The sequence below is a fragment of the Colius striatus genome, chromosome 22 (assembly GCF_028858725.1).
Source record: "Colius striatus isolate bColStr4 chromosome 22, bColStr4.1.hap1, whole genome shotgun sequence".
NCBI lineage: Eukaryota > Metazoa > Chordata > Aves > Coliiformes > Coliidae > Colius > Colius striatus.
The window spans coordinates 8,532,422-8,557,825 of NC_084780.1; the positions used below are offsets into that span (position 1 = coordinate 8,532,422).

Consider the following 25,404-nt stretch of genomic DNA (forward strand, 5'->3'; position numbering starts at 1 on the left):
TGCAGGCACGCTGGGCACTGCCCGTCCCTGGCAGCCAGGGTGGGAAGGAAGGAAGGGAAAAATACGTGTAAAATCATTTAAAACATTCTCTCTTTGGTGGAGTTGATGAGCTCAGAAGTTGTCCTTGTCCCTGCAGGGTGGCCTGGCAATATGTGCTCTCATTCCTGTTTTCCCTGGTCTCCTCTGACTCGCTGCAGTGCAGCTCAAAGGGTGTGTGACAGAGCAGCTCCTGCACAGGGTAACGTGACCCCTCTGAGAACAGCCCTGCAGAGCTGCTGGGCTGGAATCCCATCACCCAGGCATCGGCTGGGGCCTCTCTGAGCATGGCTGAAAACGGAGAGCTGAAGGTGGAACCAGGGCTGGGCGGATGGGATGGAACAGCAGGGTGGGCTGGAGGAGAGCAGGAGCCCAGGCTGGGTCACAGCTGCCTCCTCGCTGGTGTGAGGGGGTGTGTGTGGCAGAAGGTGCTGCTCTGTCCTCAGGTGCCTCAGCTCAGGGTTGTTTTGGTTGTTTCTGTGCTTCGTGCTGAGGGCAGTTGTTGTATGTCACAGCTTGGCAGGGGATTCTGGACAGAATTGCTGCTGTTTGGGCTCCCCAGGCCCCCCATCCCTTCCCCTGGCCACCACAACCTGCCTGGGGCTGTCCCTCTAGGCTGGGGAGCGAGGCCACATTCCCACTCAATCAGTTTGAGAGGGTCTTTGAAGGAGAGGGTGGCTGCTGAGAAACGTGTTGGTGCTGCTGCTGTATCTTTCCTGCCTCTGAGGAGCTCTTGTCAGTGGGTGGCTGCATTTTGGGTTGTTTTTTTTTTATCAATCTATCCCAAACCTGTTTCAGATTAAAACCAAACGCTGTTGCAGATCAGTTTGTCAGTCACTCTAGACCTAATCTCTAAAAATAACCTCTTGCCAGCCCTCCCTCTCTCCCTAGATGGGCAATAATTGTTTCAAGACATGTCAGCGTTTATTTAAAGCTAGTTTTGTGTTTTCTTGGGGCTCATGTAGAAAGCAGAGGCTGTGCTTTGTTCCTTTAAGGGAAAGAAAAGAGATACTGAAAAAGTATTCACTGCAGGGAGCTGTGGGTAGGGAGAGAAGATGAGGGGATGTGCTTGCTGTTGAAGAGATGGTTTAACTCTGCTCCTAGCAGCCCTGGCAATTTCCCTCTTGGCATGGGACTGGGGGGTGGTTGCACACTGCCAGGGCAGAGCGGGGCTGAGAGAGCCCTGGGAGAGGAGAGGGACCTGCTTCCTGCCACTCCTTTATGAGCAACAAGGTCTGTTTTCCATCAGGCCTGGAAAATAAACCCTTCTGCTGATTTTGATGTATTTTGACTAAATATTAGTCTGCCCCTTGGCTCCCTTCCCTTTGTTTCCTGCAGGTAGGTCTGCATGCCATTGCCCAAAGGCTCCTCTTTGTGCCATGTGCCTGGCACTGCCAGCACACTCTTTCAGTTGGGCTTCTCAGGTGCCTGTGGTGTGTCTGAGCCAGAGCAGGATGGTGTTGGTGCCCCTTGCTGCCTCTCTGCTGGGGCAGCAGCAGCCCAGGGTCGAGGCCAAGGGTCTGTTCTCTCAGGGGCTGCCCCACACTGCTCGAGTCTGAGCTCTGGGAGCTGATGGAAGTGCCCCTTGGGAGTGTCTTCAAAAAGATGGAGGCTTTTTATCTGAGTGCTGCTGTGCTCAAGGAGGACTGTAAATAGGACTGAAGGTTTAGAGAAGTAACTTTTAAGGAGATAGGACCTTGCTAGGTTAATTAGGAGAAAGAGCTCAGGTTCCTGGGGTCTGCAGCTCCTGTGCTCTCATAAGCCTTCTCCCCATCACTTCCACCTGCCTGTGGGAGTGCATGTGCTCATGGCTCTGCAGGCACACACATTTCCCATGTGCCCAGGCACATAAATATTGCATGCCTGCTCCAATATGTGACAGTTACCCCAGGGCTGTTGTGTTCTTACCTGGCTATGCTGCTTCTGCTGGCTTTGTCCATGAAAGGGAGATTGACAGTGCTGGGAATTGGCCACTGGTCCCAGGAGGAACCAGTCTGTATCTTCTTCTGGCAGCTCGAGCATCTGGGACACATCAGTTCACAAATGTGGTAACAGCTTATCAGGGAATTGTGGTTTGGATTACAGCAAAATCCCAGAATGAGCAAATCTGTGTTTAATCTGGAGTGCTCTGCCAGCCTCAGCGTGGTTTTGAGAAGGAAGAAGGATTTTGCAGAAGTTTTGTGTGTCCCCTGGGAACTTCCTCCCCATCCAGGTCCCATTTGTATTAATAAAGTCATAGATGTGCTGGTGGCTGCTCTCTCCTTACTTTGCCTCCCAACATTTGCCTTTCCATGGCTTGCTTTTCCCAGTGGTGTTGCTCAGTGCTAGAGACTTCATGTTGCAGACAAGCTTTGAAATGAGAAGTTCAGTGGTTGGTTCAGCCTCACATCTTACTTTGGTAACTTTGAGGGTCTAGGGTGAGAAGTGGAGAGTTAGGAGTGTTCAGGGGCATCTGCAATAGCCCAGAGTTTCAACTCCACCTGAGATCAAGGGTTGAGAAGGTATACCTTTGAGGTACAGTGCTCCTGTGAAAGTGCCAATGGGACTGTTAAGTAGCTGCAGTTTGTGTTGTGAGGAGGAGATGTTTTTAATGCATGGACTTGCTGTTCTGAGTTCCAGCTGTTTGGTAGCTCATATTTTACCTTCCTGCACCTCCACCCCCAAGCACTGTGTTGAGCTGCTGGCTTTGGGATATGCAGATAATGGGTTGTGGCAGAGGCAAGTTGTCCCAGTGCTCACTGGGTTGATGCTGGTGGGAGCAGGGAGGTGTCCTCTGGGTGAGATGCAGCCCAGGGAGCCTTTCCTTTGTGTTGCCATCCTTTTTGCATCTTCCTCTGTGCCTCGATGGCCACTCCTGCAGGGGACAAACCCCAAACCTGGTGTCTGGGGGTTGTTTTCCTGTGCTAGGGTGGATACTCTGGTGAGACTATTTGAATACGAAACCCCACAGGGCACCTTTTGACAGGTCCCCAGCAGCTCAGCCGTGGGTCATGCAGGAAGCTGCCAGTGTGGATGGTCTAAACAAATTATTTCCCTTGCCCAGCTGCTGCCAAAGCTCTTTGTGCGTCTCTGATCCGATGTGGAGACAGAGTAACCACAAACATGAGCTAACAAGCAGCAAGCAGACACCCCACCTTCCTGGATTTTGCTGGCTGCTCTCATCTGCATTATTCAAACCCATCGGGGGATGTGATTTGCATTCTTTATGGCCAAGCAAAGGCACCATGGGATCTCTGATCCCCTTTGGGGGGGGAGATTACATGAGATTGCACAGAGACTGGCAGGGAAATTGCTCCAAATTGCACCTATGATAGCGAGTACTCGTGTGTGTGCAGGGAGCCAGGCGTGTGGCTCCTCACCCTGGGACCGGGGCATGGTGTGGGCTGGGCTCGAGGGACAGACACGGGGGTGGGCTCCTGCAGGAGAGGTGCACCCAGGAGAAGGGGGGGTGTGATCCAGGGATGGTAGTGCTCCATCAAAGGGGAGTTCATTTGAGCAGGAGGTGGTGAAGTGAAATGCCAGGCAGCATCTTTTTTGGGGGAAAGGAATTGGAGAGGAAGGTGGAGCGTGGACAGATGGGATTTGGCTGTCTAAATCTTTAAGGAAAATAAGTCTGGAAGCACGTAGGATTCTGCTGTGAGATGCTTTACCTCACATCCCAATTAACACAAGCAAATCCAGGAACTGTGCTGAGCACAGGATACAGGTGTTGCTGTTTAATTACATACCCACAGCCAGGTCTGTCAGAGCCGCTCCCAGGAGCAGGAGCACAGGCAGCACAGTGCCACGGCTCGGTTTCAGATACTGTGATGAATTTATTACTGAGGTGTTGGATCCTCTCTGTCAGCAGCAGGTGAGAGGAGACAGCAGTGGGTCCCAGTGCTGAGCCAGTGCCACCAGCTACGTGCTGCAGCCTCCTGTCCAGCCATCCCCATCCCCTGCCCAGGGCTGGCTGGGGGCTGCCCCGTCCACCCCCCGGCTCAGCTCTGCTGGGAGCCCGACCTGGTCTGTTTGAAGCTCGGCGTTGCGGTTCCTGGCCGTGAGCGTGGTGTGGGCTGGCAGCAGAGGCGAGTGCCACGTGCCATGTTCTGGCTCACCACAGGGCAGGCAGCAGCTGGGAGATGGGCTGGAGCAAAACGTGGTGCTGAGCCCTGAGGAGTCGCTCAGTGCTGCAGGGGCTGCTCAGCCCTTCACGCGGCACCTTGCAGCTGGGACAGGACAGGCAGCAGCTGTTCTCCTGCATGTGACGGCTGCTGGAGGGGGGTTAGAAGGTTGTAGCCTCCAACTTCTCTCCTGTTGCAAGTGGAAGTCAGTGGTGGCCCAAAGGGTCCCCAAAGGCCTCTGTCCTCGACTTGTGCATCAGGAAGGGCTTAAATGTGAACCCATCCCCAAGTCACACAGATGGCCAAGCCACTGTCAGTGCAGAGGTGTCTCCCACTCCAGCCTGGACCGGAGCCTGTGGCTTCATGGGGAAGGGCTTTGTGTGGCAAAGCACCGCGCTGGCACCGGGGCTGCTGCTGCAGGGACGTCTCTGCAGACTCCCACAGAACGGTGCCTCCTCCAGAAACCTCCCTGGCTGCCTTCACTGCAGCAGCCCAGATGGCTGTTTTTCACAGGCTCTGGCACGCCAGGCTCAGCCAGAGGTGGGTGCGTCTCGGTGTGCAGAAGCTGGCAAGCCACTGCTCACAGCAGGCAGGACCCAAAGCTTTGGGGGATTTGGATGCCTTCTGGATGCTGCAGAGAGCTTTATCCTAAAGTTGTATGCCAAGCTGTGAGTGAGGGTCAATGTCTGATAACGGCAGCAAGTCATTTCAGGCCAGTTTCCAGTGTTCAGGTAATACAAACCCAGTGCAGTTGTTTTTACCTGGAAGCAATGTCAGCATCTGTGGCAAGGATGACTTGGGCTTAAGTGAACTATTGAAAACAGTTGGAGCCACTGGTTGGGTGCAGGCAAAGCTGGACCAAGGCAGACAGGACATCCTGGGAAGTTTTTTCTGACCTGCTCCCAGTGCCTTGGCCCTATGCAGAAGCAGAGAGGCACTGCCCTGCAAGGATAGGTCCCAGCCCTTGTGCTGCAGGTCTTCCTGATGCTGCCCTGAGGAGTGGTGCAACACGTGGGACAAGACAGGCCTCAATGATTCCACCTCCAGGCAGTCAAGCAGCTTTTGTTTCTCCAATAAAGAAATGCACTGGGCTAATGACCCCTTTCACCTCCCACTTGTCCCTCTTCCCCCTTGCAATCAGTGTCCCTCTGTGGAATGGGGCACTTGCCTCCCTGCCAAAGAAGTAACTGAAGTCAGAGAGATGTAAATAATTAAGGCTTGTTGTGGTGTACAGGGAACATCCTCCCAAGTGTCTTGTCAGAGTGGGTTAGTGCCAGCTGACTGATAGGCAGTTGCCTTGATCAATGTCCCTGACTCGGGGACACTCACGTTAAAGTGGCAAAGCTGCTGTCAGTGTGTCAAGACAAGTCCGTAGGCAGAAGCTGCACATTGTTGCCCAGGATGAAGCTGGGAAGCTGGAGACAGTCTTGGGTAGGCATTAGAGACTTCAGGTGCTTGCTGTGGAAGGAGGAGGTGGTCTTGCTGCTCCTCTCCTCTCCACCCAGCTGTAGGATGTCTCCTGTCTCTGCTGGCTGATTTTCACTGTTGTTGTGTGGCTCAAATACTCGGGGATGGCAGCGTTTGGGATAGTGAAAGCAAAATGGAGGCTGTGTTATCTGCTGGCTTTCAGCAGGCAATGGAAGTGAAGGAGCTTGCTTCTGGATGACAACTGCCCAGGCTGCACAGGATCAGCAGATCCTGCTCCACCAACCCCGGTGCTGCCGCCTCGGCGTTGCCTCTCGTATGGCTCCTCGAGCCTGGGCACACAGACCACGAGCCCCCGAGCGAGAGACGGAGACGAAGCCACACGATAAACAAAGCATCTGCCTCTGTGCCACGGGCAGGAGCCAGAGCCTCTGGGTACAGCCCGGATCAATGGAGAAGGCTTTGCTCCTTCCCCGTGTAAAACATCCAGAGCAAATGTAGAGTGACAGGAACGGGGTCACTGCTCTGGGTCACCACTGAGGTGATGGAGGAGATAATCAGACCCTTTCCCTTCCAGTTCAGCGGCTGCCCAGACCACCATTGCTCCTCACCGAGGCTCAGGGTCTAGCGAAGCAGAAGCACTCAGCGGCCCCACGGAGAGGCTGAGCCTCGGAGCCCACCTGCAGCTCCCCTTCGCGGGCAGCCAGCCTGCAGCGCAGCCCTGGCGCTGCTCCGTGGCGATGCGCGAGCCGCAGCGTGTAACGCGCCTGGCCCCGTGCTGACTGAGAGGTGGCACAGTTGTCCTCATGGATGCTTTTGTAAAGCGTTTTGCAGGCCCTCAGGGACTGGAGGGCATGTTGAAGCCTGGCAGCCAGCTTGTATCAGTATTGCTGTTAATAAAACTAAATAGCATTTATGCTCCATAGGGCCCCAAAGCCAGGAGACGGTGTTTAAGAGCGAGCTGCAGCAGGTTAGGCACCACTCACACTGCTCCAAGGGGTTTTTCTATCTAGCAGTCTCACAAGGAACGTATTGGTAGTTTGCTGCTGTTTAGTTCAAATCTTCCTCCCCAAATAAGGCTCTGTTTGTGATAGCATCTTCGAAAAGGCTCCCTGCAGGGGATGTTTTGACAGAAAGTGTGATAAAATCTAATACAGTAGATACTGTCCCATTTGCGATTTATGAGGAATTCTGTACCCTGGGGGGATTAATTCTATATCATGTTATGGCACATAGTATAGATCCTCTCGCTCGCTGTTTCTTTGCATACATAATGGATAAACCTTCCGAGTTTGCTGTATCTGAGACATTTGGTGGCTGGGTTTGAGCTAATCGAGTTCTTGTCTCCCGTATCTTTTCCTCAGTTTGTCCCCAGATGATCTCAGGAAGTCCACAGTTACACAACTTTCTCAGAAGCACAAAATGACAACTCAGTGGCTCTTTGCAATGGGAAAACACCCCCAAAATTCCAGATCTCTGCTTCTCTGCGTCTTCCATTGTCATTTACGGTCCCGTGACATGGATGGGAATGGTGTGAGTGGATGCAAGATGCTGATTTAGGAGCTTTGGGCTGTGTGGGTTTTAGAGACACACAGACAATATAGCTGTGAAAACCAATGGGGTTTGCATGTTTTTGGAAATCTGTCTTTGCTCACTGAGCACATGTGCAAACGATCAGCAACTTGAGACAGCAGATTTGTTCCTTGCTGCCTCTTTCTGTCAGCTTTTATTTGCCTTCTCTTGCCCTTCTGCGCAGTCTGTAAGCCCTCCTCTCTTGCATGATTGTCTCAATTTGCATTTCCAGCAGATCCACTGACATTTGGCTGGACTCTGGGTGAAACACTCCTTGAAATTAGCCTGCATGTTGAGTTTGTTCTGGGAAGATAAGAAAGAAAGTGGCAGGGGGGCCTGGGGGGAATTATGCATGTGAAACTGCACTGTGAAATTAGCACCAACAGTCAGACTCCAGGCCAGCAATATTTCTCTGGGATTTGTTTTGGAAGCAGAATCTTTTACCACGGGCAATAGACGAGTCTCCCTCACCCCACTGGCTTTCAATCCCAGCACAAGCCCGTCTGAGGAAGCCAAAGGATAAATTGTTTGCTAGCTTACTCGAAAGTTGGTCTGTAGTGCTGGCAATAGGATACTGAAGAGGAATTTTAATGTCATGCTGTGTAAGGAGGGTGCATGCAACAGTAGCAGCCGTATGGATTTTCATATGAATAGAGGTACAGTGTTCATAACAGGGTGACAGTGTTGTCCTGCAGGTTCTCTTTCTTCTTGCTTCTTTGCTGTTTTGACATTTCCTTCGCTGTCCACCCGCTCCTGCACTTGCTGAAATGGAAAGTGTGTCCTTGCCAGATGGATGTACAAAGTGATGAGCCTGTTTCTCAGTTATGTTGCAATTGGCTTCAGAGACCTTTTGTTGCTTTAATTTCTGTGCAATCCAAGTGCAAGTCTGTTTTGCTTGAGAGGGAGCATTTTTTAGCCTTGTGCCTCTCTTGCTGGGCTTTGTGGGTGTCTGAGCAAGCGCAGTTGTCAGACAGCAGAGCCCATTAATGCTATCCTGTCTCAAGGATGCTCTAAAATAGTGTGACTGCAATGGCTTGTGTGGTGGGGGAGGCAGGTGGGGTGAAAGGCCGATTGACCAGCGGAGGATCCGCACAGACGGGGTGTGGGGGCTGCACTGGCCTCAGTGGATGCGTTTCAGCCCTTTGTGCTTCTGAGTGCTGGTGACCTCTTTAGTTTTCACTCAAGAGATGGAGTTACCTCTACAGTGGAGAATTTGGCTTGTAAAATTATCTGTGGCGCACTTTTATTAAGGAGGCATGGTTTACTTTATCCTCTTTCGTGTTTTGTTTGTTAGGGAAAGGACCTGGAGTGATTTTTCTTGGGGCTGATGATCTAATACACAGCCATCAGATTTGCTTTAAGTAACCTTCTGTTAGTAACACCAGTGAGGTGCGTTGCTGTGCCAATTTCCATGCTAAACTGGTCATTAATGCATCCTCACATCCCTGCATGTCCATCAAACCCAATCAGTTTTGCCAGTTAGGACAGGTGAATAAATCTGCAGATGCTGCTCTTTCTAATGTCCCTACGTGGCAGGAAAGGCATGTGCTGGGGAAATCCTTTTCCCAGCTGCTGGAGAGGTGTGTACATGCAACAGATGAGCAGAGAAATCCAAGGGACCTGTCACTGCAGGGAGAGCTAGCCTGGACACCGGGGGTAGCAAATGGGGCTGGAGGAAGAGTTTCCAGCAATGCAAATGATCCTTGCTCCCATCCTCATCTTCTCTCCCAGACAGCTGCTGGCAGCACGCTGAGCTGAAGCCCAGCAGTGCCCGAGCTGGCTCCTTGCATTTCTTGCCAGCTGTGTGAAAGAGAAGCCCAGCAGCGTCAGCAGATGGACTTTGCTTTGCAGTCATTTACAATCCTGATGGGTCTGTCAGGGCACATCCTCTGCTCCAGCCCCACGGTGCCCCTCACTTCGCTCCCGGTCAGTGAGATGTTCCTAGGGGTGAGGGGAGGCTTCACACCTCCAGGCCCACCCGCCTGACAGAGGCGTCCCAGCAGAAATGCTGCACCCTCGAGGCCTTTAGATTTAACAGCTTCCTTTGTGGCTGTGGATTGATGCAGCTGGGAAACACATTAAAGAGTTCAGCAGCAAAACAGGCACATAATTAATAAAATAGAGATTTTCATTTGAAATCATTGCCCGAAATACCTCACTAATGGAGGGAGAGCTGTCTGCTGAGTAAAGGTGCCAAGTCTACCCCTGTCTGTCTTGTGGATGTCCCTTCAGACACAGGGCCCAGGGCTGAGCTCTGCTGCTGGCCCAACACCCTCCAGGCAGGTGGCAAGGGGGCACAGCCCAACAGAGCCATGATGGAGCAGGGGGCCAAGTCTGAGCTCCAAAAACCAATAACCCAGACACCTCCAACAAAATCCCACCAGCATGTGAGATCAGGTGTTTCTCACCAACTGAAGTCAAAAGCAGTCTGAAGAACTCAGGTTAAACCCAGTAACCCCACGAGCTGCTGCACTTCCCCTGTTGAACGTAGTGAGCTGCACTGAGGGCTGCTGGCTGCTTCTCCAAGGTGAGTCTGAGAGATGCTCCCATGGCCTGAGCAGCCCTGGCAGCAGCTGGCTCAGCTTTGGCAGCCTGGCTTAGAGAGGCTGTGAAGAAGCTGTTTGAAGTGCAGGTTAAGAGGGAAGCTGAAGTGACCAAGAAAATATCCCTTTAGCATTTGTAGAGGCTTTGGCAGGTAGCCTCCAGATGTGGGAGCACAGAACCACAAAACAGCGTTGGTGAGGCCACAGAGCATCCTTCCCAGCTCTTCCGTGGTGGTAAAAGCAAAGGCAAGTGTGTTTCATCTTGCAGAGCCTGTGACTAATGACAGTGCAAGTTCTTCAGAAGCAAAAAGAGGACAGTCTGGGGAAAAGGACTTTCTGGGCTGGCTCGTTCCCAAAAACACAGGAGCATACGAGTTGCTCATGTTGCTTGCCTGCTAATTGAGGTTGGCTGTAACTGATTTAGAAAGTGCTGGCCTTAGGGAGCTAAGATTGTTGTTTGTGTTTGTCTGGGATTAAATACAGATGGAATTAAAAAGGAGGAGGAAAAAAAGGCTTGATTCAAGGAGGAAGCTTTGATGGAAATAAATTCCTGCTGGTGAGAAGAGAGCGGCAAGATGCTGCGGCCGCCGGCTCTGGGTGTCGGTGGCATTCCCATGGAAGTGCTTGGGGAAACTGAAAAAGGGTAGAGACAGAAATAGAAAGCAAAAAGATAAGTGGACTCTGATGAAAGAAAGTCATATTAATAATTAAAACAAGTTTTTGAAGCTGCTTTAGAATAAATTTACGTCTCCAGAGCAGACTCTTTGTTGGGTTAAGTCACAAATCACAGGACTCCAGATGTAGAACAGAGGACCCAGCAGCCAGCCAGGCTTCCCATGGGCTCCCACAGGCACAAAACTGCAGGAGCAGACAGTGAAATACCTGGGGTGATGAAACTGCCAAGCCATAGGACCCCAGACCAGCGAAATTTGAATGTCATGGTTTCAGGTCACTGAAGGATTTCTGTGCAGCCGAGTGCAAACCATGACATAACTAATAACTCATGACACTGACAAAATACGAGGCCTGAAATCATTAGCAGGTTACATTAGCTAGGTGTATGGCTGTAGAGGGGGACTGTTAATTGTGGTGCTATAGGAAGAGAGAAAGGCAAGAAGTAGCTCCTCTTTATTTATTATTGGCTCCTTTGGTAATAAACAGTGGCATTATGCTGTAGTTGCAAAGAGGCTGCTGCAGTTGCCAGCACTCAGTCCATGGGAAAATCTGTCCTGGAAGGTACCTTTCCATATCAGTTTTGTCTCTTGGGGATCTTGGCTCAGTTTATAGCTCTTACTCTGAAAGCTTTAGAAATATCTGATGTCTGGTCTGGTTTTAGTGAGAGCAATTCAAATAACTTACCTTGTTAGAAACTTCAGCTTCTGAGGGTAGGAAGGTGGAAGCTGATAGCCTCACAGCGTGGTGTTGTCCTTCAGGTCACTCAGGTGAAGTCGAGCAGCTCCCTTTCCTTCCAACACCTCTTCCTGCCCCGTCCACCACTCCCTGACACTTCGTATTGACTGGCTGCGAATCTGCTGCCAGTGCTCCTGAGACTCCTGGGTCTGGCTGGAGACACTTCCACCATCCTCTGGCAAAACAGTGGCTGAGAAAATATCCCCATGTGTGTTGTGCAATGGAGAAAGGGAGCAAAAAGAGCAGCCAGCCCTGAGCGAGCTGCACACAGCTGCTCTCACCAACTGGCAGCTCTCCACAGGCCTTTAAGGTGCCTTGCTTTGGGGAGGCTTGGGCAATGGAGAGGAGTTTCTCCATTGTTGCCTCCTGGGCCAGAGCAAAGGGGAGAGACGTGCCATTTCTAGCATTGCCTTTTGAAACATGGTCACCAAGGTGCCTGTGAGACACGGGCTCCCTGGCTGGGGGTCCGCAGGGAGCCATGTCAGCAGAAGGTCGTTTGCTTGAAGTGCTGCTCCATGTAAAGGGAGCGATGGCAAAGCACCAAACTGTGCCATATCATTGCTGCTCACTTAAATGCACATTGATGTGATGCCATCCGACCAGGAGGCTCTGTTCACAGTCGATACTTCATCCACAGTGCCTTCCATGGAAAATAATGTGTGTTTGAAGGGAGGGAGAAAGAGGAATGCAATGTAAGCAAGCATCTGGGCTTGCTCTCCTCAGGGGCTTCTCTTTAAAAGGAGCTTTGAGTTGATAAATTTTCACTCATTTTTGTATAAAGAAATCTCCCTGGCTTTGATACAAAAGAGCAGCTTGCTCTGCTCGCTGCTGGTTTGTTTACAGACCATCCGTGTGATGAGGAGGGGAGAGAGGAGCAGCGCTGGGGAGACCAGAGCCTGGAGCCCAAACATGGGCAAAGCCAGGCACAGCCCCCACCTTCCATCAGCCCGTGGCCTCTGTCAGAAGTTAGAGTCAGAGCTGCAAAAGCATATAGAGTTGGCTCTCGCCTGCCACAGCATATAAACAAGTATTCTGTAAGAAGTCAGTCTGCAAAGCTGAAGCTGTGAAATGGTTTTTAGCTCTCTCCTTATAGAAGGGCAGCTGGTTGTTTTGCAGTCTCCCAGGCACAGAACTGTGGCCTTTCCAGCAGCATTAACCAAAACCAGCAAAACTGGCGCCTTTCTTCCAAAAACCACCCACCCAAACCACAAACCCTTGGTGACATCACCTGGGATAAGGATTAAAACCCTGAGGAAGACCCCAACCAACACCTGCTAGAGTAGTACTGCTTTCAAATGCTGTGTTTCAGGAGACTGGCGTTAAGTCTGAAGATGAAGGGTGTAGTTAGTTTAGAATGGAAGGGGTCTGTAATGTCTGTCACAGGTAAGCTCTGGAAAGACAACAGCAATGTTTGACAGGGGCTTATGTAGCTGAGGGCCTTTCCTTTTGGCTGGGGGATGGATTAAATGGTTGTTAGCTGTGCTTTCTTGGTTTCCCTACCTCCTCCTTGGCACTTACATCCACATTCTCTGTTCCTCTCCCATCTGCTTCCACTTCCCAAATTTCTAAGATTTTACTCTTACAATTTTGCCCTCATGCACCAGAATGGAAAAGGAAAATGCTCCTTTAGGCCATGAAGGCTGAGCACCTGGGAGGAATTCTGACCTACACCGTGAAACTCCTTGTAAGCGTTGCTGGTGCCTGTGTCTCCAGAGCTGTGGTTGCAGTGCTGAGCATCACTCAGCAGGAGACTTTCTCCATCAGTGTCTTAGTTGTGACTATCAGATCCTGAGTGTAGGCAGTTAGGGGTGGTGTAGCCCTAACTTGGTGGCAATCACTTGAGGATGCTGATGGGGTGAAGGAACACTCCAAAATCAGCAGCTAGTGCAGTTCTCAGGGAACTGGCTGGTGTGTTTCACGAGCAGCCCTTTGTGGACCCAGCCAGAGCTCGGTGGAGCAGCAGTTTCAGGGCTGTCAGCCCCATAGCCATGGAACCACTCAGTACTGTTGAGGGAAGCCAGCCCGTAAGGGCAGCAGAGCTGGGGGGGGTCAGTGTTAAGTTACTGAACCACACACACAGTATTTGCCTAAGCAGCTAGTCCTGAATTGCTGTTCAAACAGTGTTTTTCTGCCTGACGTTGGCAATCAGGGAGCTAATTACACTGGATTAGGGTTTTTCTCTTAATTACATGAAAAATTTAGCGCGGCTGATGTTCACGAGGCTGCAGGGGATTAGGGAGGAAGCCGTGTGTTTATCTGCAGGTCAATTATGGAAGCAAAGGCAGTAATGTGGTGTAGCTTTGTCTCTCCCATCCATGGACCCCAGCCTGAACCTATCTCATGATGTTGATTTTGGGCCGTGGGCACGATAAGGGATTAGCTGTGCTGGCTGGTGTGGGAACAAAAGCAGGGGCCTGGGGGAAGAGCTGCCTCAGCCCTTCTAAGTGTGGTGTTTGAGAGCTCTGGGGCAGATCTGCTCCATCTCCTTGTGCAGGGGAAACTGCAAGCAAAACCTTTCTGTATGAAACGAGGCACAGTCTGCTTGGGTCCCGCTGGCCTAAGGCGTTCAGGGTCTCTCTGTGGGGCGATCTGCAGCTCACGTGCACCAAAAACCAATCTTCAGTTCCAGCCCTTCAGCCATGGCCCCTGTCACCTTCCCTCCTCCCAGCCTGGGGAAGTCTCACGCTGCTGGTATGCTTTCCCCCTGCTCACCCCGTGTTGTTACCATGGTGCTGTAGCTGCTCTTGTGTTCACATGCCAATGGCATCTGTGGACTTGAAGGAAGAGCTGTGGCCCCAGCGTGGTGCCTCCAAGGACGCTGTGCAGCACCATCCTGACTGCCCCAGCCGTTACAGGCAGAGGACTGAGCTCCTTCAGGTCCCTCTACTGCCCCAGCTGAATTTGGACTTTAACTCTGAACTGGGGCATTTGAGGACCAGAGAGTGATCCATCCATCAGCTTCTTCATCATCTTCCCCTCTAGCCTGGTGCTCAGCAGGGTGTTCTATGCTGTCCCAGGTGTGCAGTGTGTGCCCAGTAGCTGCACCACAGGGACAGCCAGGGGCAGACGTGTGTGCTGAGCCCAGCGATCTCCCTGCTGTGTTCAAGAGCAGCATTACATGTGTTCATACACAGATTATTCAGAGCCTGTTCATCTGCTTATCTGATGATTAATTCTGAGATGCTGTAAAGGGCATCTGCTGAAGGTTTAGAGAGGGAAGAGTTTTGGGTGTTTTTAAATCCTTGATCTGCCCTAGAACACCATTTGGGAAGCAGCTCACAGGGGCAGAGATGGCGTTCCTCAGTGTCCACCACGTGTGCCAGCAACGTGAGCTACCTCAAACAGTCTGCTGGTGACTTGCTTTCCCTGATGAGGCCACACTTGGTGCAGCTCTGCTGTGCCCAGTGATGAGCAAGACCCAAACACAGAGCAGTGCCCTGGCCGTGGCTGGGCGCAGCTGAGCCGGGGAGGGGACAGAGCCGGCAGCTCGGCCGGTGCAGCCACCACCGGGAGCCGTGGGGCTGGTGCCAGTTTGGATGTGGCTCTGCCCGTCCTGAAGTGACCTCTCTTGCAAGGCTGTTGCTTCAGTAAAATTCATCCTCTATACAAACACAGCCATTGCCTGGTGAGAGCTTCTCACTCCTTTGTGCTCTGGCCCATTTCTTAACTGGAAAACACCTGATTGCCCTCCCCAGCTCTGCCTGCCCTCTGGGCACCTGCAGTTGTGAGCAGGGGGGTGTGATGTGCCCTACAGCTGCCCAGTGCCTGGGAACAGAGCAGCAGGCGATGTGGGAGAGCCTCATTTCCTGGGATTTAAGCTAAGCTGTGTGCTGTGTAATTTTCTCACATCCTCTGCCCAAGCAGGGTTAGATCTGATCAGTAACACATGACTGGCTCTGCGTGCACAGGTGAAACCAAAGTATGCACGGCCTCCTCCTTCACCTGATCTCTCCAGTCTGACCCAAAGCTTTGCAAAACCACCAGGCAGTATTTCTCCACAGGTCTGTAAAACCAAAAGATAACACAATTTAGGTGCTTTTTATTTCCTTCTGGGTTTTGGCTTTTAGTGGCTCGCAGTTTGGCTTCTGTTGTAGCGTTCCCAGGAGGAGCTGGGCACGAACACTTAAGTCATTTCAAACATCTGACTTACATGATGTTTTTGAAAAGGAAAGAGAATTATATTTCCCGAGGAACTTTCTGGTTCCCACCTGATCAGCTGGAAGCTGTGACTCGGGAGAAACAGGGTTTTCGTGTGACAGTTTGTGACAGTCGTTTAGTTTTTTCCTCCTTGGGGAGCATCACGACTCACTGCTGCTCCTTCAGAGCAAACTCCACATTAGACAATCTTGTCTAAGTGGCTTTTTATTCCATTTTACACGGCCACTCAAGGTCAACAAAGCGAACTAAGCAAGACCAATCCCTTCAGCTGTGAAATGTACTGCTGTAGGAGGATGAGCGCGGAGAGGGAGCTTGACACTGAGCTGTGGAGGATTATTCAGCTGGAAAGGCACAGGTGAGGTGTGGATAGATAACACAGATACAGAGCTATTTTGGGGGCTCTGGTGAAGAGCTGCAAATGGTTTATGACAAGCAATTTTGAGCAGATACCCAGTACCTCTGTCGCCCTGAATAATACCAGCTCTGTGCTTCCTCTCGTGCTTTCTGGAGACTTAGGCCTAGCACTCTGTCCCATTTTCCTTCGCTGTGGCTATTGCCAACTCTCCAAAATGCTACTTGCAACTCCATCAATAATTGTGTCCTGCAGGCAGCAGACAATGAGATGTGCCTCTCTTCTGTCCTTGCTCACGAGGCCCTTCGAGCTGATGCTGAGCACAGCCATGGGCTCAGGGCGGAGAGGCAGAAAAGCCAGGCTCTGACCCAGGCATCTCTCAGGGCCAGAGGGCAGAGGGGGATCAGCCCATCCTTCTCTGCACAACCAGGGCTCCTGTTGCACCCCCCTGTGCATCCCTGCTAAAGGCTGCTGGTGCCATGTAGAAGAGGATGCTTTAAGAAAAAAACCCTCCCCTGCCTGTTCCTGGAGCTGTCCTGCTCTCGGCTCACCTGGACTTTCATTTGCTTCCCAGCTGGAAGGGAAGGAGCTGCATTAAAGCTGCACAAAGAGTGAGAAGCGGGGGTAAGTCAAGGAAAGAATGGCAGGGGCTGAAGGAGCATGTTGCAGACAGGTTAGCGTGCAGTGCCTTATGAGAGAGCAACACCTACCTGGTTCCTTTCTCTTGGAGGCTAATACTTCATCTCTTTGATGATTTCCTTGCTCAGTGCCAAAATGTAAAGCCTGCAAGCAGCAAAGTGCTGCTAACTTAATGATTCCCATCTCCCAGAGAAGCACTGAGCCATCTCTTTAAAAATAATATGGGAATGTAAAGGGAGAAGGGTGCTTATTGCTGAACAAAAGGAAAGGGAAGTCATTGCACGTTGTGGCTCTGTATTAGGGGACAAATTAGAAGTGAATAGGTTTTGTACCGTGCTGCAGACGTGCCCTGAGCTGTCCTCCTTCCAGGGAGCAAATCCACAGGACGCTCTCGAGTGTTTCCACCTTTAATGGGTTGTACTTTGATGCTGGTGGAAGGCACAAGGCTGATAGCCCCAAACCCCCAGCAATTGTCTCTTTGCAGCAAGTGCTCCAAAAAATAAGAGAGTTCCCTGCCTGGCAGCCTGATCCCTGGAGCCCTCTGAGTTAATAGTCTCTACCTCCTGCTTTTGAATTGGGTCCCCTTCCTCACTGGCTTCCCTCCACAGGAGAGGAGCAGTCTTTTGGGCACTTCCTTCAATAGGTTTTTTCATCTTGGTACTGTTCTTAGCTAAGCTGGATCTGCTCTGTGCCAGGCAGGGACTGGGTAGTGCTGTGGCTTTGCACCCATTCTCTGGGCATGCTGAGCCTTCCCAAGGGCCTGGGGACAGGACGGGGCTTCCCTCCCTGTGGGAATCCACCCGAGAACTGGGGCTCAAGGAGAAGGCAATGGTGCTGGTCTAGAGCACCACCCAAAGCAATGCAGCCCAGCCAGCCAGCCCAAATCTGATTTTAATGAATCCATCCCCGGAAGAATACTACTTAATTAATTAGCAGCTCATTTGCATGAGGTGGCACGTTATTAAAGTTCTGCTGCTGCAAGTAGGGCTGTGACAAGGTGTGAGCTGACAGCTTTTCAAATAAAAAGTCTTTTCAAGGAGTGATCTTCTGAACTGGCAGCTTTGTTCTAAACGAGCTTCTCATGCACTAATACATTAAAGACGTGGGGGCTGCTGATTAGTCTCTGCATGGTGCCTCTGTACCATCCTCCCTGCTTTATCTTGGAGGATCAGCTCTCCAGAAGGGTGAAGGGAGCAGAAGGATGGAAGAAGGAAATAAAGAGGTTAGGAGAGAGGGAGAGCAGCTTCAGTAGCAATCTTCTCTTAAGGTTTTGTATTGGTACCTGTTAGAGTGTCTGAGATGCAGCTTCAACCTTGCAGCTGGGTTCTTTCTACTCTAGAAGCCAGCTGAGAAGCAGAAAGAGGTTCCTCTCCCAAAGCCCTCTTTCCACTTGTGAATGAGAAGGTGCAACAGCCTGTTGACTGTGCCTTCAGCTTTAGCACACAAGGAAGGGTGGGTTTTGCTTTGTTTTGTTTTCTAAAACTCATCTTGCCTTCCAGTAGATGGGTTCCAAGTCTCTGCAGCTGGAGACTGAAAGCATTCAGGTCTCTCCTTGAGTTGCTTGTGCTGGTTCTGGGCAGGCTTGCAGCCTTCTTGTCTCAGGGCTGGGAAGAAAGCCTAGCTCATAGGAACAATTCTCCACCCTTAGTGCTGGGGATGTGGGAAGTGAGTGTTGATGTGGGTTGGTTGTTTTGTTTGCTGGGCTGGCATTTCTGTGTGGTGCCAGTGGTGCAGGCTGCAAGCCTCAGCTCCCTGCGGGGCCGCCTGGGACCCCGGTGGGTTTCTCTGTGCTCTTCCCCAATTAGCCCAGAGGTTCCTGTGACTCAGGGCTCCTCTGGGGAGCAGCAGATTCCCAGGTTGTGACTTTGAACACTTAGCTAATGTTTCCCAAGCAGAAGAGATGGGAAACACGTGTGGGTGTGAAAGACATACACGGAGACATTTCTGACATGAGTGTAGAATTCACAGAAACCTCAGATCTATAAATAATTGGGGTCATGAAGCCTGATCAGAATCCCCTGGGGCTCGAGCCCAGCCTGCCTCCCCCAGCTCCTTGTGTGGCTGCAGAGCTGCCGACCCCATGTTCCCTCCTGCGCCCCAGACCTGCGGCACAGCCCCGGCTTCCTTCTCCCCCATCCCTGCTGAAGGTACAACCCCAGGCCTGCAGCTGCACGGGCAGGAGGTGTGTGCACAGCCTGGAAATGAGGGGTTGTCTGAGCAGAGGGCACCAGCAGTTCAGTCTGTTGGGAAAGGCGAGAGCCGAGTGAGACAGGGACAGAGGAGGTCTCTCTCCCTGTGCCTGGAGCTTCCCTGAAGTTCAGGGAGGGGAAGGATGAAAAGGTCTCCAAAAAAGGGAATTAGAACTCAAAAAAACATGAGCAGAGAAGGTGGTCTTGGCTTTGTGCTGCCTTGATGCTTTGTCTGTATTGTGCCAAGCAGCAGGAGGGAGAAGCTGGGACTGGAGGCTGGGTTTGCTTGGACGGGGGTTTCGTGTCTCTTTGAGGCTGAGCAGGAAGAGTAAACGTGGACACCAGGACTCAGCAGAGCAGCGATGCCTGTGCAGCCCTGGCTGGAGGGGAGGGGGGAGTGCTGGGGAGCGTTTGGATGCTTGCATCAAAGCACCAGCAAGTTGCCCATGTCTCAGTACTGCCTCTTGAAACTGAGGCTTCAGGCAGTGCCCCAGGCAGGTGCGATGATGCTGATGCGATGCCCCCAGGCTGCTTGTTGCCAGCTCATTCCCTTCCCAGATGGATCCACTGCCCCTCGCTCCAAGGCTGCAGCTGCCCTGCTCTACCCCCTCTCTGGCACTTCACAGAGGGACGTCTGTGTGAGGTGGTTTCAGGAGTGGCCGTGCTGGGGACCGTCCCTCGGGCAGAGTGTGGCCCAGTGCTGGGGCAGCTCCTTACCAAGCTGCTTTTCCTCCCCAGCCGATCCTGTAGAGGTTTGTAAGAGCAACCCCAGCGGGGATTAGTGAGTGTATTTAATGTTTAGTCAGACAGTGTAATTCTGGAAAGGATGGATTTGCTTCTCCCGCAGAGACCAGATCATTTGGCCTGGAGGAGCTGTTTCGCTCCAAGCTGCTCAGCCCGACAGCACCGTGTCTTTCTGGAATGAACCCTCTGTTGGGGCTTCCCTGTCTTTGGGGTGAAGATAAAGGTGATACCCACCATGACATACAACCTGTCCTAATTTGGGAAAAATGCATAAAGAAGGTGTGGCAGGAGAGAAGGAGACTGGGACATGAGGGAGCCTCCAGGTAACGGAGGTAATTGGATATGCTGATTGGAATTGAATGTGCATGTGAGGGTTGTCAGTAACTCACGTGTGTATCTGTGATTTAAAGGAAAGATCCTGAATGGGATTACTATTTCACTTGGATTTCAAGGGGGAGACTTCCCACACGTGAATCACGCTCATGATGTTGCAGCCCGTGGAAGGTGTGTGCATGGAAAGCCAGGTCAGGGCTGGATTTGTCCTCCCAAGCATGGACACCTGGGGAAGGATGATACCCAGCAGCTCAGGCAGGGCTCATGCATCAGCAGTAGCATGTTCAGACCCCAGATCTGCTCCAGACTGGCTGTACAATCTTCAGCAAACCACTCGGCTTCCCTGTGGTTTAGTGGTGACCTGCAAATGGCTCCAACCTACCTCCTGGAGCTTCAAGAGTTAGCAGATGTTAGCAGTGCTCGGAGGGAGTCCAAGGGCTGCTTTAGGATCTTAGCATCATAGAATTGTTTTGGTTGGAGTAGACCTTTCATGTGAAATTTCCAGCACTGGGATAAGAAATCCATCCTAGAGCTTTATGAGAGGCTTTAATGAGAAGTGCCCAAGAGCTGAGATGTGCAGATGTAAATGGCAAAAAGGTGGCAATCCAGCAAAGATGCACCTTGGCAGAGGAGGCTGCTCTGTGCTGCCTTTGGTTTCTGTTTCAGGCAGCAGATGCAGTGATGCTCCATTGCACATTCCCAGAGCTGATCCAGTTGTGGTTGAAACGTCCACTTTACTCGAATGCAGTGGTATTTGATAGTACTCACCCTGAAGGGCAAGAAGTCCTGGCATGAAAGGAGCAGTCCACAGGCTCCAGGGCTGCCTGGGCTTTTCACTTTGCCACTGTGACATACAAAGATAAGTACATTCAGCCAGTGCCTTGTCCCTCCTGACCACGAGCATCATTTCAGGTGCCCATCCCATCCCTCCACTGGCCACGTTGTGCAGAGCAGGGCAGCCAGCAGTGAGGTGCTTTGGGATCCCATCAGGTGCCTGCATAAATGGGGAGAAGGTGCAGTTCTGGAGGAGCTAACAGGTGGCCTTGCATTTAGGATCTGGGATGGAGAATCCATCCCTTCACACATGGACTTACTCAACTGGGTTTTTTTCTGGCACCAGGCATTTCATCATGAGTCAGCATCATCAAAACTCTCGTAATGAGAGCAGACAGGTAATGTAATCATGGAGAGCTCCTACAAAGAGATTCAGTGTCTTCTAATGGGAGCCTGCTGGGAGGAACTGGAAAGGAATCCAGATGTATCTTAGCTCTGGCATGGGCTGGGCAAAATACCAAAGAGAAACTCTAGTACAAGAGGTTTTTTGGAGCTTCATGTCATACTAAATCCTTGAAGGGCTCATCCACGGCTGCTACACTGTGACATATACGTGGCACAATGTGGTATTTTGCTAATCTCTTAAGATAATGCAGAGCTTATGGCTGCAGTCTGCATTGAGGGAGTATTAGACACATAAATCTGTGCAGTGCCTTTGAAGGCTGCAGTTCCCTGAATTGAGCAGCATTCCACTCCATCACGTGGCCCAGCGTCCTCCAAGCCAGGGATGGTACTTGGATTTGCAGATTATGTTGTTGGGCACTTTTCAAGCCATATTTGCAAACATCCATCAAGGGCAACGGAGGAAAGCACTGTATCTGTCCCAAATGACTTCTCCAATCCATGTCCAAATGTGCAGGCCTGTGATCTGTCCTCAGGTACCTGAACACATCTCTGATCCTGGACACTTCTGGTTCTCTCTCTGTCTAAATGCTCCTTGTTTCACTGCCCTCCTGCCCTTTCTGACCTACACTGCTGCTCTCTGTGTCTTTCTCTTAAACCCTTCCCATGTCCCATGATTGTGTTGTGAGAGGACAACCTGGTAGAGTTTAGGGGATGTGAAGAACCACAACCATCAGCAGCTGAGCCCCATCCTGCTCCTCCCCTCCCCTGCATTGCTGTGCCTGAAGCCTGGGCGCAGGGATGGGGCTGGGTCATAGGGTTGGTACCACGCTGCTCTCCTACTGATGGGTCCGTACTTGTTTGGCGCTGGAAGGGAACCCATAAGTTAGGCAGGGGAATTATTCCCCACTCCAAATGTCAACAAGAAGCTTCCTGCTGTGGAGATGATCTCTTTCTTCTTCCTCATTCACAGGAATCATCCTTTTTCTCTGACATCATCATTTGTTGTCATGGAAACCAAACCCTCAGGAAGAGATGCAGTGGAGCATCCTGTGTCAGTGGGTGCATCTCAGGCACCGGGCACAGGGCTGTGAGGTACCTGGGTGGGCACAACACACACCACAGCACATGGGCTCTGCTCTGCCCTCCTCCAGTGCTCTCTGAGCAGCAGGGAGCCATCTCACATCAACAGCCCTAGTGAGAGTCCTCGTGCTGTTCCTCCTGCCTATGGGAGAGGTGGGAGGGTGCAGGCAGCAGCCAGCACCTTGTGCAGGGCTCTGACACTGTCCCAGGACACGTCCCAGGCACAGCTCTGGTGCTGTCTCCAGCCCAGAGCCACAATTCCCAGTTGGAATTGGCCTGCACAAGGCTTGTCCAGTGGTATCTCTCTCTATTAGCCCTGTCTGACCTCATTACTAGAAAGAAGCTCAATTTAACGAGCTGCTGGTGCCTCGAGGGAACTCTGGAAAGCAGTTGTTTTTCACAGGGGCTGCTGATCCTTCACGTCCGGCGCTTCCACTCCCGCTTGGCCATTAATCAGGTGTTTGCATGGAGGTGGCTGTGTGGCCCTGACAGCCCCATCTCCCTGCTCTCTACTCCTTGAGAGATTTTGCAGCCTTGTCCCTCTGCCCGTGGCACAGGCTGGTGTGAGGATGGCAGTGGTGCACGCACAGTCAGTGCCTCTGGGGCACTCGGGTTTGCAGCAGCCAGCAAGGCACTGGTCTCACACTGCTCTCAACCTGCCTCTGGTTCTCAGAGTCATCCTCATTCACACAGACACAGCTAAAGCAGAATTTGTCTCTCTGCCTTGTGGTTTTTGATTTCCTTTTCTGAAGGTTCAGGGGTTTTGAGCCAGGCTTGGGCTTTCTGCTTAATCCTGCCATAGGCTCCCTGGCTTTGGGTGTTAAACCAGGCCACTCAGGTTCACACCTGGTGTGCTGTTAGGTCACCAAAAACTCAGAAGGTAAGAAGGGAGGAATCCAGAAAATAAATGTATTTGTGTGCCCAATGTGTCTTTACATGGCAGGAGGCATCAGGGCTCTTTCCAAGAAAAGGATTTATCTGGAGTAAGGTGCAGGGAGCCTCTCTCCTCTATGAGTGTGAAGATAACCTTGTGTTTCCAGCTGGAGTGGCACATTACTCAGATAAATCTAAAGATGCTCAACAACATGCTCTCCTACCTCCTGGGGATGTGAACCAGAAAAAATAGACATCCCTCTCTGCTGCTCCATCCTGCCTCTGCTGAAGGCTTAGCCTTGTGCAAAGCTTAGCCTTGTGCAAAGCTTAGCCTTGTCTAAAGCTTAGCCTCATCCAAAGGCAGTTGGTGGTGCCTTGTCCTCTGCAGGCAGCTGGGCAGGGAGCATGGAGCAGTGGCTGGGATGTGGAGGGCAGCTGGGCAGGAGGCTGCAGCACAGGGCACCTGGCAGGGGGAGGTTTTGGGGCTGGGCAGAGCCTGTGCGTCCCTCTCCTCACAGAGCCTGGCCGATGGCATCACTGTGGCTGTGAGCTGCAGGGCCAGCAGCAGCCCCAGTGAGCCCTTGGCTGCTCTGTCTCCTTGCCTGCTGGCTGACAGTGTTCTCAGCTATGTAGACACCGTGTTGCAATCAAATGGCCTTTCAAATGTGCAAATCCTGGTAGGAAAGGCTATGTAAATTGTTTGTTTATCCTCCTCCCTTCCCCTTGCACAGCCCCCAAGGCCATAAATTATTAAGTTTGGGAAGAGATGGCGTGTCCTCAGCAGCAGCAGCTCCTGGCAAGGATGGGGTTTGTCACAGCTTGGGCAGGTTTTCCTGCAGGAGCAGGGAGTGGGGTGGATGGGTACTGGGAGCTCATTACACCAAGCAGGCCATGTGGCTGCCACATTATCCCTCTGCTTGCTCAGCAGTGCAGGCTGGGCTGGTTTCACCGTGTTGAATCCTGCAAGTTTGAAAGCAATGGGATGGCAGCAGCACCTCCAAAATTTTATACAGAGTTGATGTTGCAGGAGGCAGCTGAGGCAGCAAGAGGTGATGGAGATTGCCAGTGTCTCATTCTTTATGCATCCAGAGAAGAAAAAAATCTCTACTGTGCCTTGGCCTGGTTGTGCTGCCTGGGCGACCTTGTGGTCTTCCTTCAGGCTTGTTTTAGCAAGACTCTAAACAGTTTACAGTCTTTGTTACCTGTGGTCAGCCACAGCAGCTTGGCAGTCTTTGTGCTCCCCTTGTGACCACAGAATTTTCTCATTATTCCCCATGGATGGGGGCACCAGCCTCAGTGCAGAAGGAGCCTTTGCTGTAACCGCTGTGCCCACATGTTGCTTGCTGCCTCTTTCTTCTGTCTCCAGGTTGCAAGCTGAGGTTTTGAGAGATTCCATTCTCTATGTTATCCCCCTCTCCTCAGCCCCCCACCTCCAAAACAAACGGGAGTTTGGCTGCCCTGGAATCACCTGTAATGTGCTTGTGCTTCTTCCAGATCCGAGCAGATGGACCTCCCCATGGCGGAATTCAGTACGAAATGGTGACAGTTTTCAAAGATGGGAGCCCAGTGCTTCGAGACATGGCCTTCTCCATCGACCACAAGTACCTGTACGTCATGTCAGAGCGACAGGTAAGGCTCTGCTGCTGTGCCTCTGTGGCTGTGGCCTCCTTCCAGAAGGAATGTGTTGTTGGAGCACATGGAGCTGAGGTTATGTGTTGAGCTCCGTGGTTCTGAGATCAGGGTGGGTTGCTGGAGCACCAGCAGAAGCTTGTTCTTATCTAACCAGAGATTGTCATCCGTGCACAGGGAGGAGAGTTGTGCTCACTTACTCTTGTCCACTGGTTTTGGAAGTTGAGCTGAGCTGCTTGCAGAGGACATGTGTTTTGGGGCTCTGAACCATCCCTGCCTGGATAATGAGATCCTGAGCCACAAGTGTTGCAGATTCCCTCCCTGCAGCAAGGCTGCCTGCCTGGGGGTTTGCAGAGCTTTGTCTGAGCAGCCTCTGGGATGCCTGTATTTAATTGTTGGGTTAGCAGTGTATTTGAAGTGGTAGTGAGTGAGTGACACTCGTGCACAGAGGTGCCAGTGAGGTGTGGGTACGTGCTCTGCATGCATCCCTTGTTCTGCTGCTGCCCACCCCGGGCCACAGAAATGATTATGGTGGGAATTTATGGCTAATGGTCTGCAGGAGTCTGTTGTTTGGGGAGCCAGCATAAGGTAAACAGTCTGGGAGCTTCTGTTCTGCTGTGAGACAAGAAAACACATGAAGTCCTCACCATTAAGCCAGACTTCTGGGTTGACAGCCTCAGAACATTTTATTTGCTATTACTCAGGACTGTGTAATTCAGATTAATAGAGCTCGTGCCTTATGGGTGGTGGAGGCAGGAGAAGGCTTGCATCTGAAGATGGCTGGATGCTATTAAATTGTTCTGTGTTGAGTTAACCCTCTGGTCACAAACAGCTTTCCACAAATGCTGGTAAACAAGTGTCAGTCCTCCCTCCCACCTGCTCTGAGAGGGATGCTACAGAGAGGTGTTGGTGTGAAGTGCTTGAAGATCTCCTGATGGAGGTAGAGAGTGAGCAGCTACTGTAAGAGCTCACCTTGCAGGAGGGAGCTTCCAGCTCCTCCCAGAGCCAGCAAGAGTGTTTTGCTAACCCATAGCAAAACAAACAAAAAACCCTAGCAAATACTTCTCTTGATTGTAAAGTTATTTACAGCCAGGGAGTAAATACTTCAGAAGAGTACCAAGTCTCCCTGCTAAAAGATG

The 25,404-nt window shown here is 51.6% G+C and overlaps 1 protein-coding gene across 2 annotated transcripts in view; it reads left to right on the plus strand.

The window, feature by feature from the left end:
* Positions 1-25,404, plus strand: part of PLXNA2 (plexin A2) — a 151,891-nt gene that overhangs the window by 37,918 nt on the left and 88,569 nt on the right. For both annotated transcript variants that reach the window (XM_062013331.1, XM_062013332.1), the window contains exon 4: positions 24,131-24,265. In XM_062013331.1, the coding sequence (XP_061869315.1) occupies positions 24,131-24,265 (135 nt within the window). The remainder of the gene's footprint in view (positions 1-24,130; positions 24,266-25,404) is intronic.